This window comes from Sinocyclocheilus grahami, unplaced genomic scaffold, assembly GCF_001515645.1.
Source record: "Sinocyclocheilus grahami isolate Dianchi unplaced genomic scaffold, SAMN03320097.WGS_v1.1 scaffold165.1, whole genome shotgun sequence".
In the NCBI taxonomy this organism is placed as follows: domain Eukaryota; kingdom Metazoa; phylum Chordata; class Actinopteri; order Cypriniformes; family Cyprinidae; genus Sinocyclocheilus; species Sinocyclocheilus grahami.
The window spans coordinates 276143-295413 of NW_015505344.1; the positions used below are offsets into that span (position 1 = coordinate 276143).

Genomic DNA, 19271 nt, shown 5'->3' on the forward strand with positions numbered 1-19271 from the left:
AATGATTCAATTTAAATGAAGGGAAGTTATAGATTTTCAGTACTGTCAATTTTATTAGCTACTTTGCTTGTAGTGTGACTCACTGAAAAGAGCAACCTGACTGAGTAGCTTAGCAGTTTTGGTAGCTTCCCCATCTCTGGCTCTTACATAACATTACAAGACAACTTGGACGTGCTGTTGACAGCTATTAAAGTGTTAAGCTAGTAAAAGAAATCCAATCAGCTGGCGTATGGGGCGCGCTGACCAGACCCGCTCTGAGATCATGCTGTTGTTTGTGCTAGCCGTGGTTGATAAGCATGTGACGGGAGGAAAATTAGCCAGACATATGACCCTCATTTCACAGAGGACTGAGCCTCCACTGCACAGAATCTGCAGCTGTATATAGATTAAAAGCGAGAGAATAAATAATCAGTGTGAGGTGCTGACTGCCCTGTCAGAAGTAGAAGATTGTAATTTTATGCCTGCCAATGCTGACCTACTAACCCTGAACACAGCACTGCGGCATGCTCTCAATTTGAGCTCAATTTGTTGGGAACGTTTTCTTTTTGTAAAGCATTTTTTTTTTTTTTAGCAGAACCTGATTTTACCAAGTGCGACATGTTCCTGGATCAACATCTTTGTGTGTTTGGTGCTTGTACATCAGTGTCATTCATCTATCATTTCCTCTTCTGGACAGACGACTGGGGGATGCTCTCAATTTGAGCTCAATTTGTTGGGAACGTTTTCTTTTTGTAAAGCATTTTTTTTTTTTTAGCAGAACCTGATTTTACCAAGTGCGACATGTTCCTGGATCAACATCTTTGTGTGTTTGGTGCTTGTACATCAGTGTCATTCATCTATCATTTCCTCTTATTTTAGGGATTACTCATGGTTAAGTTTAGGCTTAGGTGTAGGGATATGGTCAAGAATAAATTTTTGAATTAAAATGCTGTTCCAGGGTCAACAAAATATGTTGACCTAGGAACACAACTAACTCAGCAAAATCAGGACGTGCCATTTTTTTTTACTGCTTGTGAAGCTAACAAACTGCTTCTCCTTTTCAGCTTTCGCATTGACACTGTGTTGATATTTAAGCAACCTGATGGGTAGCTAGATCAGTATTAGGGCTGCACAATTAATCAAAATAAAACTGAAATTGCGATATGACTTAGTGTGATTATCGAATCGTAATCATAATGTAAAATAAAATTATTGTTGTTACTATTATTATTATATCATTTTATTAAATAATAAATTACAATAGAACAATTTCGTAATGTATTATTTTATTTATTTATAATAATAATAATAATTATTATAATAATTATTATTATTATTATTAATATTATTTTATTGTATTTTTGATATTATTGTTGTTATTTATAGCCTGTTTGAAAACAGTCACTGGCTGAATTTGGAAAACTGTAAACAAACCTGCGACATTATATATGGAGGTAAGATGTGCACCAAATTGGACAAAGATGCCCCTGCACAAGTAAACTAAATCTATTACGTCTGTTGCAAATGAAGTGAAAATGAAAATAAGATGAAAAGTGTTGATTGCAGCATTGATATTTCTTTTTATTAATGTCGGGTTTTATTCAGTGCATGCGCTCGGTGACTGAATTCTGCACTCTCGTGAATTTTTCTCATCATAAACAATGAAGTGCAGACGCACGTACAATGCAAGTAAGAAATTTATTTCACAACGAAGAAAGCTTCACTGGAGTTTTTTGAGAGTGCTTAAACTTGCGCTAAACTGATGTCAGTGATAATGTTCTTCGATGATGTAATGATGAATGATGGTTTGGATATCTGAAATTCACTATACAGAGCAAACACAGTTCAGAGTAAAAGCATGGTAGGTTCTGTAGTCCATATGACTTGTAATATCAGCTTTAAATGTCATTCAAACAGTCATATTTCCTTCCATAAGGATGTTTGCATAATAGTGTGCCAGGTTGAGCATTAGCTGCGCTCTCAGCTGCTGTGTCACCCGTTCAGTTCCTCCGACAGGCTGTTTGTACAGGTGTTGTGTTTTACTCATGTTGGGGGAAGGGAATGTAAGTGCGGCGGGTCGGAGAACAGCCTTCACATTCTTCTTTTCCCTGACGGCATCTCACCTCAGCTTTCAAATGCGCCATATAGGGGCCGCCGCTACAGCTGTGTCCTTCAGCAGACGGGGATGTCAGCAGGGGTCCGTTTTACTGTCTGGAAGATCTTTGGGGCCGGGCCCTTTGCGAATGAACAAGGAAAATTGTATGTGTGGACAAGAAATGAGGGAATGAGTTGAATGAGGATGTTCCTGATGGGAAAACAGACTTAATTTGTCATTAGGGAGAACGCTGGCGTTTGTGTCTCCTGCTTGAGCCACAGAGGACATGGTCAACATTAACACGGTTCTTCAGCCATTTTCTGCTCTTCTTGGAATCAGTTGCACAAAATTTATGAGGAATTATTGCAGTTTCACTCCAAAGCGGAATATTTTCATCTCTTGCTCAATCAAACTCGGCATGAATCAAATCTCAGACTCATTTCTCAAACTTTTCCCTTCTTGCTTTGTGGGAAAGCACCATTTTAACCTGCATCTTGGCAGTCATTGTTATTTTTGAGACCTTTAACAGATTTCATTTCTACTGTTCTGTAGGTCTCAGAGGTCATATTTCTGGACTATTCCAGATTTTCACTAACAAAACATAAGCTTCAAATTGAATAGAAATCTATCTGTCTATCTATCTGTCTGTCTGTCTGTCTGTCTGTCTGTCTGTCTGTCTGTCTGTCTGTCTGTCCGTCCGTCCGTCCGTCCGTCCGTCCATCCATCCATCCATCCATCCATCCGTCCATCCATCCATCTATCTATCTGTCTGTCTATCTATCTATCTATCTATCTATCTGTCTATCTGTCTGTCTGTCTGGATTATAAAAATGTAAGCTTAAATAATAATACTAAAATACCAAAAAACTAAAAAATTGAAAATAATAAAAAATGACAAAACATATCAAAATTACCAAAGGTTTAAATAAAATTAAAGTGAAAACAGAAAATATTAAACAAAGAAAAAAAAATTCCACACACCGAAATTTTCCCAAACAGCGCATTTCAGTCAGACAGGACTTCATCAGGCACACCAAAAACTGAAAATATTACAATAAAATCTGATTCAAGACTAAAAGAGTATTTCAGAAAAACTAAAATAACATACACACATATATCATAGTCTGCATATGTTTGGAATAACAGGCTACCATACTATTTATACTACATCTGTAGTATGCAGTATGCATACTGTGTGTAGTATGCAGGGTTTTTTTGTATGCATATACGTGGATGCCCTACTGCATTTGCCAAAATTCATATCCACCGGAAATACCAAAAGACTGTATTCCACAATGCAGTGCTCTGGAATTGACCTTCCATTTCCTGTGGTGTTGTTAACTAAAATGAAACAATAAAACATAATTTTTTAATCGAAACATATGTTAGATTTATATATAAAGTATTTATATTTGTATATAATATAAATGAAATACATGTATAAATATATATACATACAAATATTTTTTAAACGCTGTGTCTAAATTAAACAGTGATGTCACAACAATACACTCCAAAAAATGCTGGGTTGTTTCAACCCAATGTTGGGTCAAATATGGACTAACCCAACTGTTGGGTTAAAAAGCTAATTTAAAAATGTAACCAAAATTTAACCCAACAGTTGGGTTAGTCCATATTTGACCCAACATTGGGTTGAAACAACCCAGCATTTTTTAGAGTGTACTATTGTTTGAAATGTTTCTTTGTTGCATACTTGTTCACATACTACTATCGTAAAGTGTATACTTCATAGTATGCAGTAAACAATATGCTAGTATTGCGTTTTGAACATAGCTTACATTTATTATAGGAATTTTACTGTGAAATCTTACATTGAGATTTGGTACTCATGTGGGAGACTGACCCCTTGTCCAAATACCCACACTTGCGGTCTTTGCACTTGACCACTTGACTACTTATAATGACGTATTTCCTGTATTTGTGCCAAGTGTTTTCATTACCTGATGGGACACGCTTATAGTGTTGTAAAAATGCAAGCGTTTACATAGCTTTGTTTTTATTTTAAATACTTTGCACTTTAAAATCAACTTCTAAATGTCTGTTCAGTAGTCTCTACAACATGATACAATTTAATTTGTGGTGCTTCTAATTATGTGATGAAAAGCAGTTGCAAATGTTGTACAAAATAAATATCACCACTACTCATCTTTGCACCAATAAAACGTGCAACACTTTCTTTTTCTACCAAATGATATGTAATAATATCTAATTATATTAATAATATGAATATTTAACTTGCATTGGAAAGGTTTCCGTGACCTCTCACGAGATCTCGACAAAAAGTCTCACGATTTATTTCCAGAACATGATGCATGATGAGATACACTAAGCCTCGAATAGCTTCTATTCGAGATAGTGTGGATTTAGTGTGTGTTAAGGGCACTGCGCTTTGGTGTTTTTAAGACCTGGGACAGTCTTGCGCACTTACTTCCTGTCACGCGCACGCGCTCTCAAGTGGCCAAGAATGCAAGTGTGGGTATTTGGACAGGGCAACATGACCCAGTACCAAAATGTATCTTGTTTCTTTCTGAGAAACATTAATGTAAAACTGATGCTTTTTCAATGCGTTCATCTGCTACGTCAATGTAATGTCTTTGCATTGTCTTCATTTGGAGGCTGCAGATACGAATATATAATTAATTGTGATTTATTTCAAATATTATTAACATTTTGTAACTCACTTGATAAACATTTCAATAATTATTGTCAGTGCTGCTTTGTGGAAGTTGGCTGTGTTTTTCTGTATGTGTTTTTGAGGCGGTCAGCTGTGGCTGAGAGACTTTGCTGCGCTGGCCAGAGATAAGATCCAAAAACTCTCCTCATTAGCAGTTTCTATGGAGCTCCCATTCAGAGTCAGCAAAATGCAGAGGGAGAGAAAAAGAGAGAGAGATGAATGGCCAGTGAATAGTGGGCTGTGGGTCACTGAAATATGGAGGGGCCTCTGAGAGTCCCGAAAACACATGCTATCTGACATATGAGCAGGCTTTTGCCGATCTAAGATAAGGTTCATAGTGTTCTGCCTGAATATAGAACAATTCCAACCACTTGAGCTCCGAAGCTGTGCTGGTTCCGGCCTCTGGCCAAGTCTTGCTGAAGCCTGCATGTCTGTATAATGTATATTAGCTATCATACTCATTCTTTGTCAGTATTTTGGCTCCAAAGCTTCCCTTGTTTTAATTGGCTCATCTGTAACTCCAGACTGATTAAAGAATGTCTGACATCCCGGGGTGATCAGTACAGGATGTTAATGATGTGGACTGGATAGGTGTGGTTTGATTAGTGGGATGGGTTAACACATGTCACGTGACACAGGATCGAGAGCGGTGAACTCTTACGAGCAGAAAAAAGTCTTTGTTTTAAGCTGTTGCACAAAAAGCTGCATCCGTTTTACTTTGAAAAACAATGGCTCAGCCCCTGAAAGCACATGGGAGCCTGTGCGCTTTGTTCTGTGCTTTTGATTGCATCGTGTCAGTAAAGACGCGCTTGTGTGTGTGTGTGTGTGTGTGTGTGTGTGTGTGTGTGACCAATAAAACGTGCAACACTTTCTTTTTCTACCAAATGATATGTAATAATATCTAATTATATTAATAATATGAATATTTAACTTGCATTGGAAAGGTTTCCGTGACCTCTCACGAGATCTCGACAAAAAGTCTCACGATTTATTTCCAGAACATGATGCATGATGAGATACACTAAGCCTCGAATAGCTTCTATTCGAGATAGTGTGGATTTAGTGTGTGTTAAGGGCACTGCGCTTTGGTGTTTTTAAGACCTGGGACAGTCTTGCGCACTTACTTCCTGTCACGCGCACGCGCTCTCAAGTGGCCAAGAATGCAAGTGTGGGTATTTGGACAGGGCAACATGACCCAGTACCAAAATGTATCTTGTTTCTTTCTGAGAAACATTAATGTAAAACTGATGCTTTTTCAATGCGTTCATCTGCTACGTCAATGTAATGTCTTTGCATTGTCTTCATTTGGAGGCTGCAGATACGAATATATAATTAATTGTGATTTATTTCAAATATTATTAACATTTTGTAACTCACTTGATAAACATTTCAATAATTATTGTCAGTGCTGCTTTGTGGAAGTTGGCTGTGTTTTTCTGTATGTGTTTTTGAGGCGGTCAGCTGTGGCTGAGAGACTTTGCTGCGCTGGCCAGAGATAAGATCCAAAAACTCTCCTCATTAGCAGTTTCTATGGAGCTCCCATTCAGAGTCAGCAAAATGCAGAGGGAGAGAAAAAGAGAGAGAGATGAATGGCCAGTGAATAGTGGGCTGTGGGTCACTGAAATATGGAGGGGCCTCTGAGAGTCCCGAAAACACATGCTATCTGACATATGAGCAGGCTTTTGCCGATCTAAGATAAGGTTCATAGTGTTCTGCCTGAATATAGAACAATTCCAACCACTTGAGCTCCGAAGCTGTGCTGGTTCCGGCCTCTGGCCAAGTCTTGCTGAAGCCTGCATGTCTGTATAATGTATATTAGCTATCATACTCATTCTTTGTCAGTATTTTGGCTCCAAAGCTTCCCTTGTTTTAATTGGCTCATCTGTAACTCCAGACTGATTAAAGAATGTCTGACATCCCGGGGTGATCAGTACAGGATGTTAATGATGTGGACTGGATAGGTGTGGTTTGATTAGTGGGATGGGTTAACACATGTCACGTGACACAGGATCGAGAGCGGTGAACTCTTACGAGCAGAAAAAAGTCTTTGTTTTAAGCTGTTGCACAAAAAGCTGCATCCGTTTTACTTTGAAAAACAATGGCTCAGCCCCTGAAAGCACATGGGAGCCTGTGCGCTTTGTTCTGTGCTTTTGATTGCATCGTGTCAGTAAAGACGCGCTTGTGTGTGTGTGTGTGTGTGTGTGTGTGTGTGTGTGTGTGTGGTCAGTATACACTCTCCTACAGTAGGTCTCTAGGGAGTGGGAGGTGGCAGCTCAGGCAAAAATGAAAACGGAGATGAAAGAAAACAAAGAAACAAAAATGTGAAGTGCAACATAAAAGAGATATGACATAATTTGAATAACTCTTATAATGATTTGATTGTTTTATATAGACCAGTGCCACTTAATATATCATGCATCATTTGATCATACATGTGCTTACCGAAATAATATTTTGTAACTGGCTAACACAGATAATGTTGTATTGTATTATATTCTATTTTCTTTTCTTTTCTTTTTTTCTTTTAATTTGTTAAAGTTTTATTAATTTTGTAATTTTTCTAGTTTTTTTTTAATTGTTTTCATAAATTTGTATTTGTTGATTTTTATTATATATATTATACTATTTACACACACACACATATATATATATCATATATACTAGTGCTGTCAAACGATTAATCGCATCCAAACGTTTTTCTTTACATAATTTATGTATGTGTACTGTGTATATTTATTATGTATATATAAATACACACACATACAGTAAATATTTAGAAAATATTTACATGATTATATACAATATATTATATACAAAAATCCTCATTGTTGAGTCCTGAAAGTAGCCTAGAGAAAACAGAGCTGGCATTCAAGAACTGGTATGCATGAATCAAAATACAGTATATAACGTTATATTAGCAAATAAAGAATGTTATTTGACTTGTCAGAAAGGAAGAAGACAGCCATCTTCAGTGGTTTGATCAGTAACAGCTGGGAGAGGCAGGAATGTCCGAGGCCTGCAGTGCAGTGTGCAGTAAATGCCAAGAGCCTTTAGGAGCTGGACAGCCGCCAAGTCATACAACTCGTATCCATAATGCTCAGTCTTTAAGTGTGCGCAGAATAACTTCTCTATGGTCAATGTGTGTGTGTGTTTTTTGACTGCCTCTCATACATCCATATATGTGACCCTGGACCACAAAACCAGTCTTAAGTCGCTGGGGTATATTTGTAGCAATAGCCAAAAAAAATACATTGTATGGGTCAAAATGATCGATTTTTCTTTTATGCCAAAAATCATTAGGACATTAAGTAAAGCTCATGCTCCATGAAGATATTTTGTAAATTTCCTACCGTAAATATATAAAAACTTAATTTTTGATTACTAAAATGCATTGCTAAGGACTTCATTTGGACAACTTTAAAGGGGATTTTCTCAGTATTTAGATTTTTTTGGCACCCTCAGATTCCAGATTTTCATATAGTTGTATCTCGGCCAAATATTGTCCTATCCTAACAAACCATACATCAATGGAAAGCTTATTAATATTTAGCTTTCTAAATTATAATTTGGATTTGAGACTTTAGTCTTAGCAACTTTACAGATCTTCTTTATGCACCAAGAGCTTTCAAATTTCTAATTTATAAATCTAAATTTTAAAAAAATTACCCTTATGACTGGTTTTGTGGTCCAGGGTCACATATTGCGATGAAATAATCAACATGAAGTGCTGCAGAATACTAAAATCAGCAAAAAGCTCAATTGAAGTGATATTGGATTGGTTTTGTATGAGTTACTGTAAAAGGTTTGCACAGCACCATTATTGCCCCGCCCAGAATATATTCAGTTTTACGTTTTAGAGTGACTGTGCTCAGCTGCGGATTTTACTGGCTGCTGCTAATGAGCTGGACAGGGCAGCATATGCATATGCACACATCTTACGTGGTTTGTGAATGGCAAACAAATTGCCATGTAGTTTGATGCTACTAGTAAGCAAACATCAAGCTCTGAGAGTCAGAGGAAGATGGTAAGATCAGTTTCAAAGAGTAAATCAGAGCAGTGCCTGGTTTGGTGCCAAGGCAGCTTAGTGCCAGCTCGACACTTAGATTTTAGTGCCAATTAGCTGAATAATTCAGGCTCTGAGAGCAAGAGCTGTGCACTATTTGGTTAGTAAAGATCTCTTCTCTCATAGGAGATCTCCAAAGGCAGGCGATAACAGAATTGAAGCTCTTTTGGGACATGCATCATTGTTCAACTGATGCACGAATCACTTTTATCTTCAGGGGGTTTTTTTCCCTTTGGCATGTACATTTTCATCACTTTCTAAATCGAAGTCACTTAAACTTTCAGTTTTCCCAAAGTGTGATTTTTCTTTCTTCTCCAAATGAGTGAAGACTTGTGTACAGTACATTGAGTGAGGCAATGAGTCTCCATTTTTACAACCTGAAGCTGTTTTCAGTCCATCGCATCGCACATTGCATTAATTACACTACCGGTCAAAAACTTGGAATAATTAAGGCTTTTTAATGTTTTTGAAAGATGTCTCTTATGCTCACCGAGGCTGCATTTATTTGATCAAAAATACAGTTTAAAAAGTAGTAAACAGAATACTATTACAGTTTGAAGGTTGTTTTTTTTTATATATATATTTAAAATATTTAAATGTAATTTATTCCTGTGATGCAAAGCTGAATTTTCAGCATCATTACTCCAGTCTTCAGTGTCACATGATCCTCCAGAAATCATTCTGATATGATGATTCGCTGCTCAAGAAACATGTCTCGTGATTATTCAAAACAGATTTTGCTGCATTACATGTTTGTAGAAACTGTAACTGTATTTGAAACTACCATTCAAAGGTTTGGGGATAAGTAATATTTAGTTTAAAAAAGAAATGAATACTTTTATTCAGCAGGGACACACTAAATTGATCAAAAGTGACAGTAAAGACATTTATAATGTTACAAAAGATTTCTGCGTCAAATAAATGCTGTTCTTTTGAACTGTCTTTAAAAAAGTATCTCAAAAATATTAAGCAGCAAAAACAGCTTTTAACATTGATAATAATCAACCAATGATAATTGATAATAACTTAGCAGCAAATCAGCATGTTAAAATGATTTTTGGAGGATCATGTGACACTAAAGACTGGAGTAGTGATGCTGAAAATTCAGCTTTGCATCACAGGAATAAATTACATTTTAGAAAAATAGAAAACAGTTATTTTAAATTGAAAGAATATTTTACAGTATTTAACTTTTGATCAAATATGTAAAAAAAATGTAGCCTTGATGAGCATAAGATACGTAAAATAATAGGTGCAACATTATTGTATCTAGCTGGAATACTTGGTTCTGATTGGTCAGTTGCAGCGCAGAAACAAATTATGTCTAAATCTGAACCCAATTGGGAGTACAAATGTTATTTGGTGTAGAGGGCTGCATTGGGGCACATTACATTACATTACCGCCCCCACTGTTGTTATGCTTCTTTTAATAAAAATAATAAAAAAAATTGTTTAGCTGAAAAATTCTCGACAATTCTAAACTGAAAGCATCTGCTCTGTGCCACACACAAGCTGCAGAGTATATTCTGCATATATTAGAGTATATTCTTGCTTACATAAATTTAGCATTTTTTGCAGTCAAAGGCACTGAGGGAAAGATGGCTGCTGGATGGTGCACCCTCTGCAGGACCGGAGGAAGACGGGACCACAAAACAGCTGCGGGAAGATGAGGCCAAAACCAGAGGTCTTGAGGAGACCATTCTCAGGTAAACCAGCCGCACCAGTGTGATGAAGAGCTGTATTCACATGTTTTATATAAGGAGACAGTTTTTATGAAGGGAGTAGAAAACAGAAGTTTTTCTAGTCCAGCTGTGGTTAGATAGCAAGTCCCTAATGTGGGATCCATCAGCCTGGACTGTGTAATATGGATCTAGTGGCCAAGATCTTTCTTTTCCGATTTGTCTTGAGTTTATTCCTAATGGTGAAAAAGTGCCATGGGTCTTTCTGCTGGCAGAGCGGTCAGTCTGGGTCTCCATTGCCTGATTAAATCTCTGCTCTGGCTGTAAGGGCCTCTGGCACAGGACTGGTATGCCAACCAATGAGTCAGGCCAGTGAACAGCCAATGCCAATAAGGCCTGGTGTGGAAAACACACTCAGAAAGGGGTCGTGAAAAATATAAAAATATAAAATTTGAATTGGTGCATATCATTATATATGTATGTATATAGATTAACTGTATTAGTGCATTTATGTATATATGATGTATATATTATTTTAATTAGTGCCGATCCATTAATTTATTATTTTTATGTATTTATTTATTTATTATAATTGTATTAAAATATTTTACATAATTTTTTCCCTCACCTACAGATAATTGTGTAAATAATAAAGATAAATGGGAACAGGTGCACATCCTATAATCATTTAAAATATATATATTTAATATATTTATTATATTATATTGAATCTTTTACATAGCAATAGCCTATTTATTAATTAATTCATATATTAATTATACATAATATATTTTTATTTGTAAATATAATACAAAAGTTATTACTTCATTAGAATTGTAATTTCATTAATACTATCATTCAAGTATGCATAAATCATCAAAAGTGACAGTGAAGACATTTATAATGTTACACAAGATTTCCATTTTAAGCAGCAAAAACTATTTTACATTTACTATTTTACATTATTATTATTATTATTATTAATATAATATTATAAAGTAAAATAATATTTTATATAATTACATAATATTATTTTATTAATAATAATAATAATAACTCTATTATTAATAACTGAGCACCAAATCAGCATATTATTATGACGTTTGAAGAACCATGTGACACTAAAGACTGTGTGTGCGCGTGTGTGTCTGTGTGTGTGTATATATATATATATATATATAAATAAATATATACACACACACACTCACAACTTAAACAACTTCTTTTTTCTTAAAGATAAAAAAAATATAGTAAAGTTAACCTAAAATGTGCTTTATAAACTGAATGTCCATCTTCTTTTCTTCGAGCACAGACTGGAGAGAGAGCTGGAGGAGCTAGAGACAGGTGTGTCTGCAACATCCACCAAAGAGAACCTGTCAGACGCAGTACAGGAAGTCAACATCAAGACAGTCGAAAAAATGGTGCGTTTAACCAGCAGCTCTTTCTAGCCCATAAACTTCACACCAGGGTGGGCAGCAGGGGATCCAGAGGCTTCTATTCAAAGCTTTAGTGCATGACACACAATGGGGGACCGTCTCCTGTCCGGCTACACAAAGGCCATCTTGATTAAGGGAAGAGATGGATCTTACTGGTTACAGTGCAGGAATCAGTCTCACTCAAGCAGTGAGTGCTAAACATGCAGGACTGACAAACTTTTGCCCTCACTGGTGCTGCATTCAGAGCGGCGACGCTGCTACAACACAAATGATTTTCTCTGATTAGCCTTTTCTTTGGTGGTCAGTATCCTCTAAAGTACATCATATGTCACTGTCTAGTGCCTGCTGATCTCTAGTGCTTACCGTTTATGTGTTTTGTCATCAGGACTGTTGTTCAAAGTATTTTTTATTTGAATAGATTTCCACAGAAGAGTCTTCAACTGTGGGTAGATGTTTTATAGATAAAATGTACACTTTTCACCCTAGTTTATTTACCTCACTTTTACCTTATTTACATCATATCTCAAAGGATGAATTGTGTTCCCGTAACCTAAAAATATGTAAATAATAGTAATGTAAATAATGAATATAAATGAGAACATGCGCAGATCCTTTAATTATTTATTTTTTTCAATATTTATTTTATTACATTAATAATTTATAATATAGTAATATTTATTAATTAAAACATATTCATTATACATAATATATTCTAAAATGTAAAAGTAATAAAAAATAAATTAATACTTTTATTTAGCAAGAATGCTTTAAACTGATCAATAGTGCCTTTTATAATGTTACATAAATGCTGTTCTTTTGAACTTTCTATACATACAAGAATAGTCGAAAAAATGTATCAGGTGTCTACAAAATATTAAGGAGAAAAGTCATTTTTACACAATAATATAAAATAATAATACTGTTTGATTTTATAATATTAATGATGGTGGTGGAAATTACATTTTAAGCATTTTTGGAACTACGTGACTGACTCTTATGTCTTTTTAAGGCTAATTTCATAGCTAGCATTTTATGTGTGTATGTAAAAAAGGAACAAAAGCTGTCATTGGGGTGGTACCCTTTACCTCGAAATTGAGAGATTTTTTAAAAGTGAAAATGTTCTTTTGGTGCAAAAATTGCACAATTAATAATCTAACCCTATAAAAATCTGAAACTGCATTTCTCATCTGATATAGTACTCTTGATGCACACAGAAAAGATGATGTGTTCACAATAACAAACGACAGTATTTGTATAATTCATATTTAATACAAACATGTATAATTTGGATCAGTCATATAAGATTTGAACATCTATTTCTCTCTCTCTCTGTCTTATTTTTGCAGATTGTGATGGACTCTGTGACAGACTCTGTAACAGGTAACGTCATCATCTCTGACACCAGAAACAACACTTAAAATAGCCTTTTCATGAGCAACATTTGATCAGAATTTAAACGTAAATCTCAAGAGCAGCCATTTAAAAGTTACACAGCCAAAAGATCAGTTTCTGCAGTTATCCTTGACATATTGACTGTGGTGAAGGACATTGTAGTGTCTACTGTAGTACTTCCTCCTTCCCATCATCCCTCTCTCTCCCCTATACTACACTCTTGCTTCTTATACCTTTTTATCATTCTCTGTCCTTCTGTGTCCTCGTTCATGACCCTATTAGAGGTCAAAGTACACGTCAGCCCTCGTCTGGAGAAATCCGGAGGTGTCTCTGACATGATGAGAGCAGGTGAGTGTTGATCCAATCGTAGCTCACGCAGAGATCACACACTCTTCCTGCTGTTTTACCCTTTACCTCTTTAATTCTGAGATAAAGAAGCACTTAAACTGCTCTGTCTTTTCTTATTATCAATATCATGTTCAGAACTTTGTGGTGATCCTTGTTTTTCTGAGTGAAATACAGACCAAAAGCAAAACTGTGCTTTTTTAGAACTTCTGAAAAAACTTAAAGGGATAGTTCACCCAAAAATAAAAATTCTGTCATTAATTACTCACCCTCGTGGTGTTCTAAACCCGTAAGACCTCCGTTTATCTTCGGAACACAAATTAAGATATTTTTGATGAAATCTGAGATAGTGGTAGACCGATATATCGCCAAGGCCAATATATCGGCCGATGTTTGGCATTTTTGAAATATCGGCATCGGCCGATAAGTTTTTCTGTTTGGCCGATGCGTTCGAGGCGGGACTTTTATTTTGACAGCGCGCCTGACTTTTATTTGACGGCGCTGAGAACGGCAACGCCTGAGCATACAGTACTCACATTCTCCCTCTTGTTCGCTGTCGTTGTTAACAGTTCTGTCTAATACGGATAGAAGTCTGTCTAATAATCAGAAAGAACTGTTAAACAAAGAAATTAAAATGTATACAAAAAGTATTATAACAATTGCTTTTATATTATTAGTAATAGAAAGGCAAACATTATAATACTTTCTCGTTTGCCGTCAGCATTCAGCAAATACGCATTTATATAATTTAAAACAAATCTTTGAATTGCTAATGAAAATTTTATTTCACAAACTTTGCAAACTTAGTCGAATCCAGTTGTGAGATCTTGTGAAGTGTGCATGTGACCTGCATGATCGCGTGTTCTCTGCATGACTTTCGGTCCGTGCAAATTGAATGCTTTAAACATTAATATCGTGATTCTGCGCTTTATGCATTTGCCCACTGTCATATTCATGTAATTTTCACTGTGTGCTGTATGTAAAATGAGTGCTACCTTGGCTTTATTTGAAAAAATATGATTCCCAATGCACACAAACTTCCCAGAATACTGAGTTGTTGGTTACAGTTTATTTCCTTTTCAATTATATTTTTAACAGATATTTATTTATTTGTGGAAAATACTTTATTATTATTTTACAAATAAATTTTTTATATATTTTCAAATTATTTCAAATTTCTTAAATATTAATTAAAATAAATACAATTATATTGGCTTTATATGGGCCATCGGCCACCCTGCTTTCCAAGATATCGGCATCGGCTGTCAAAAAACCAATATCGGTCGACCACTAATCCCTCTCTGACCCTCCCATAGACAGCAACACAACTGAAATGTCCCCAGGTCCAGAAACGTAGCAAGGACATCGGTAAAACAGTCCATGTGACATCAGTGGCTCAACTTCAATTTTGTGAAGTTACAAGAATACTTTTTGTGTGCAAAGAAAACAAAAATAACGACTTTTGTCAAACGTTGTTTACGTTCAGGAGAAAGCGTGCATATGCGGCGTGGTTCTCTCCAAAATGGCGGAAGATGGTAACTCGGGGGAGAAGAATTTTTTAATAAAGTTGTTATTTTTGTTTCATCAAAAATATCTTAATTTGTGTTCCAAAGATGAACGAAGGTCTTACGGGTTTGGAACGATGTGAGGGTGAGTAATTAATGACAGAATTTTCATTTTTGGGTGAACTAACCCCTTTAGACCTATCAGAAAAAGCTTTTTAAAAGTATTAAGATTTAAATTCTGCTCTTTAGTAGGGGTGGGCGATATACCGGTAGAAAATTGTCAACCGGTAGAGATTTTGGACTATCGTCTCTATTGCAGTTACACATTCACGTAATGTTGCTGTGCTATGTGGTCACCTAAACGTATCGTTTGCATGTGTTTTTAAGCATTGTGGTTTAAAAACAAGTGATTTTAAGCCGCCGAAACGCAATCAGCAGCGAAAGAGAACTAATTTTGCTATATGTGTAGCAAAATGAGCTTTATATGCCTTCAACGGTTAAATAAACACACTTTTATGTGTCAAAATGCACGTCTTTGCAAGTATCTTTGTAAACACAGTAGGTCTTAAGTGAAAGCAAACTGCTGAGAAAGAAAATGTGTAACAGTATATTGGATCAGAGTAGCTCTTAAAGTGACAGCAGTCTAATATCCCTGCTGTCTGTTATTCATGTTAATCATATAACAAAAGAGAGAAAATCTCTCAGTGCTCTTGACTAAATCACTTTTGTAACTTTAATAAGAGGAAAAATATATTTAATTTACACAGTGACGAATATGCAGTGTTTTTATACATTTGATTACATTATACAATGTATTTAGCATTTCTTATTTATTTGTTCTACTGTAGTTTATGTCCTATTGCTTGTAATTAGTTTCTTATTCGCATTTAATCGCTGACTGTTTACTTGTCTTCAGTGAGCTTGAGTTTTTTTATTATTATTTTTATTTTTATTTTTTTAAGGCTAGGATTAGTTTTTTGTGATATTGACACTGGTGACAAGAATTATGATATTTCTATGGTATTAAACATTTTGATATCATAATTAAATAAGACCTTATTTAAAGCAAAAACAACTATATTGTGATATATATATCGTTACCATGAAATAAAATGACTCATATTGTGAAGATTTTGGTCATATCGGCCACCCCTCTGTAGTCAGATAAATGTAAAGTGGATTTAGTTTGTTATAAATGGCTTTTTGTAAAAACAATAGAATGCATGAATGAATGAATCAACATTTTATTAATGGAAAAGATAAATAAGACAATTTAAACAATATTTAAAGTATTATATATTATATACAATATATTATATACAAAAATCATCATTGTTGAGTCCTGAAAGTAGCCTAGAGAAAACAGAGCTGGCATTCATGAACTGGTATGCATGAATCAAAATACAGTATATAACGTTATATTAGCGCATAAAGAATGTTATTTGACTTGTCAGAAAGGAAGAAGACAGCCATCTTCAGTGGTTTGATCAGTAACAGCTGGGAGAGGCAGGAATGTCCGAGGCCTGCAGCGCAGTGTGCAGTAAATGCCAAGAGCCTTTAGGAGCTGGACAGCCGCCAAGTCATACAACTCGTATCCATAATGCTCAGTCTTTAAGTGTGCGCAGAATAACTTCTCTATGGTCAATGTGTGTGTGTGTTTTTTGACTGCCTCTCAATTATTTTTATTTTTATTTTTTTAAGGCTAGGATTAGTTTTTTGTGATATTGACACTGGTGACAAGAATTATGATATTTCTATGGTATTAAACATTTTGATATCATAATTAAATAAGACCTTATTTAAAGCAAAAACAACTATATTGTGATATATATATCGTTACCATGAAATAAAATGACTCATATTGTGAAGATTTTGGTCATATCGGCCACCCCTCTGTAGTCAGATAAATGTAAAGTGGATTTATTGACAGCTGTTCCTGGGTGAGTTGTTTCTTTCTGGTTGCTTGGGAGGGTATATTTGTCCCTGCTGTGTTCTGGACTGAAACGTATGACTAATTTATTAAATAAACACTTGTGGGTCTTATATATTGTCCTATATCAGTGTTTTAATCCTGTACTGGTTTCATCTAATCTTGTCTTCTAATTATCTGTTCTTTCAGCTGATGTGTGTTTGCATGTGTGTGTGTCTTTGTGTGTCTGGCATACACACCACATCATCCCTCACACACATATAAAGTTGAAAAGCAGAAAAACATCTATTAAATAAAAACAGCTATTTTTAGAAGTTGTACTACTAATGGATCAGGTTACCATGGCAGCATTGCCTCAGAAACCATATCACAGCTTTAATTCAATTTTTCTGTGATAGAATTAACACAAAACAATATATGTTTTGCACACAGACAGACTGTTTTTTTAGTCTTTATATATATATATATATATATATATATATATAAGTACACATTATATTATGCTTTTTTGAATATATAATATATAAGGAATTACTAAGTTCTGCTTTTTTATTTTTAGGTTCTTGTTTTATCTAAAGTTACAATTATTTCTAATCTCTAATTAAGATAATTTATCATACATTAAATTAGAACAGAAAAAAACTCACCATGTAGTCATCAGTCATACTATCTGTCTTTCCACACCTCATTCTGCATTATTATTGTCATAGAGCTCACCAGTCTCTTAAAATCACACTTCACTGGCTTTTTGAATATAGAAAGCAACTGGCCTAAACAGTGTGTGTATGTGTGTGTGTTCAGTGACTTTATGTGAGTGTGACCGTGCATCATTGCAGGATGGTAATGTGTTCTTTCGTTGGCACTGCAGCGATGTACTCCGTAGAGATCACAGTTGAGAAGGACCTGGTGACTGGCAAGACCAAAGTCCTGTCCACTAACACACTGCTCCCCAAAGACCTCTCGCAGCAGGGTGTCAAGGTCTATGAGGATGAACAGAAAGGTGGCTGGCGATAGAGCAGATGCATGTGGCTTTGCTAGATATGCCTGCTTTACGAGAAGTGTACATTTTTATGTAAAACACATTAATGAGGAAAAATGTTCAGAACATCAGCTGTAGTTCTCTTATTTGACCAAACTAGATGTTTATGTAATTTTGGTATATTCGAGAACAATTACAGGTGCATCTCAATAAATTAGAATGTCGTGGAAAAGTTCATTTATTTCAGTAATTCAACTCAAATTGTGAAACTTGTGTATCAAATAAATTCAATGCACACAGACTGAAGTAGTTTAAGTCTTTGGTTCTTTTAATTGTGATGATTTTGGCTCACATTTAACAAAAACCTACCAATTCACTATCTCAACAAATTAGAATATGGTGACATGCCAATCAGCTAATCAACTCAAAACACCTGCAAAGGTTTCCTGAGCCTTCAAAATGGTCTCTCAGTTTGGCTCACTAGCCCCTTCAGACCTGATTTTTTTCTGCTGAGCAAAAAAAAAATTCCCAGTTGATTTTTACTCCCTTCCAGCATAGAAATAAAGGGGGGAAAAACTTTTTTGATAACTCATATTTTTATTGGTATTTTTTAATGTCCATTACAATGGACGCCATGACTAAATGAACGTAAAATGCCATGAAATCTTAGATTAAAAAAGGTTGGCGGATTGAATGGGTTGGATGATTGTGGGCAATGTAACCCCAAGAAATCAGTTTTTCATTCAGTTATCATGGAACTTCCAAACGCATTGCTAACTTTTAACATTGTAAGCTAATAAGAGATCACACAATTACTAACAAATGGAAAATAACAAAAATACATCTGCTGGATATTCCCATATATTCTCTCATTTGCGATGAGCAGCCTTGAAGCAGTTTCTGTGTGGCACAAAGCAAAGGTGGATGTTGCATTTGTCACAGAATACATGTGTTTCCCCTATGCAGTATGGCCTCTTGCATCTGGTGGTCTCTGTCTTCTCATCATAATTCGTAACCATATCATACTGCACTTCAGGTAGAGGCCCTGCATCCTGAACTCGTGGTCTGTGGGCATGTTGTGGTTCTGGAGACATACTGGGTCTTCCACGTTTTGCTGCCACTGATTATATAAGGCATAAAACTTTGTACTATATTCTCAACATCTACACTTAC

The 19271-nt window shown here is 35.5% G+C and overlaps 1 protein-coding gene across 1 annotated transcript in view; it reads left to right on the forward strand.

Annotated features, from left to right (window-relative positions):
• Nucleotides 1-1438: 1438 nt before the first annotated feature.
• Nucleotides 1439-19271, forward strand: part of LOC107593145 (paralemmin-1-like) — a 23594-nt gene continuing 5761 nt past the window's right edge. The window contains exons 1-6 of the mRNA XM_016282752.1: nt 1439-1474; nt 10411-10538; nt 11824-11932; nt 13294-13327; nt 13622-13687; nt 17988-18119. Coding sequence (XP_016138238.1) covers nt 1439-1474; nt 10411-10538; nt 11824-11932; nt 13294-13327; nt 13622-13687; nt 17988-18119 — 505 coding nt within the window. The remainder of the gene's footprint in view (nt 1475-10410; nt 10539-11823; nt 11933-13293; nt 13328-13621; nt 13688-17987; nt 18120-19271) is intronic.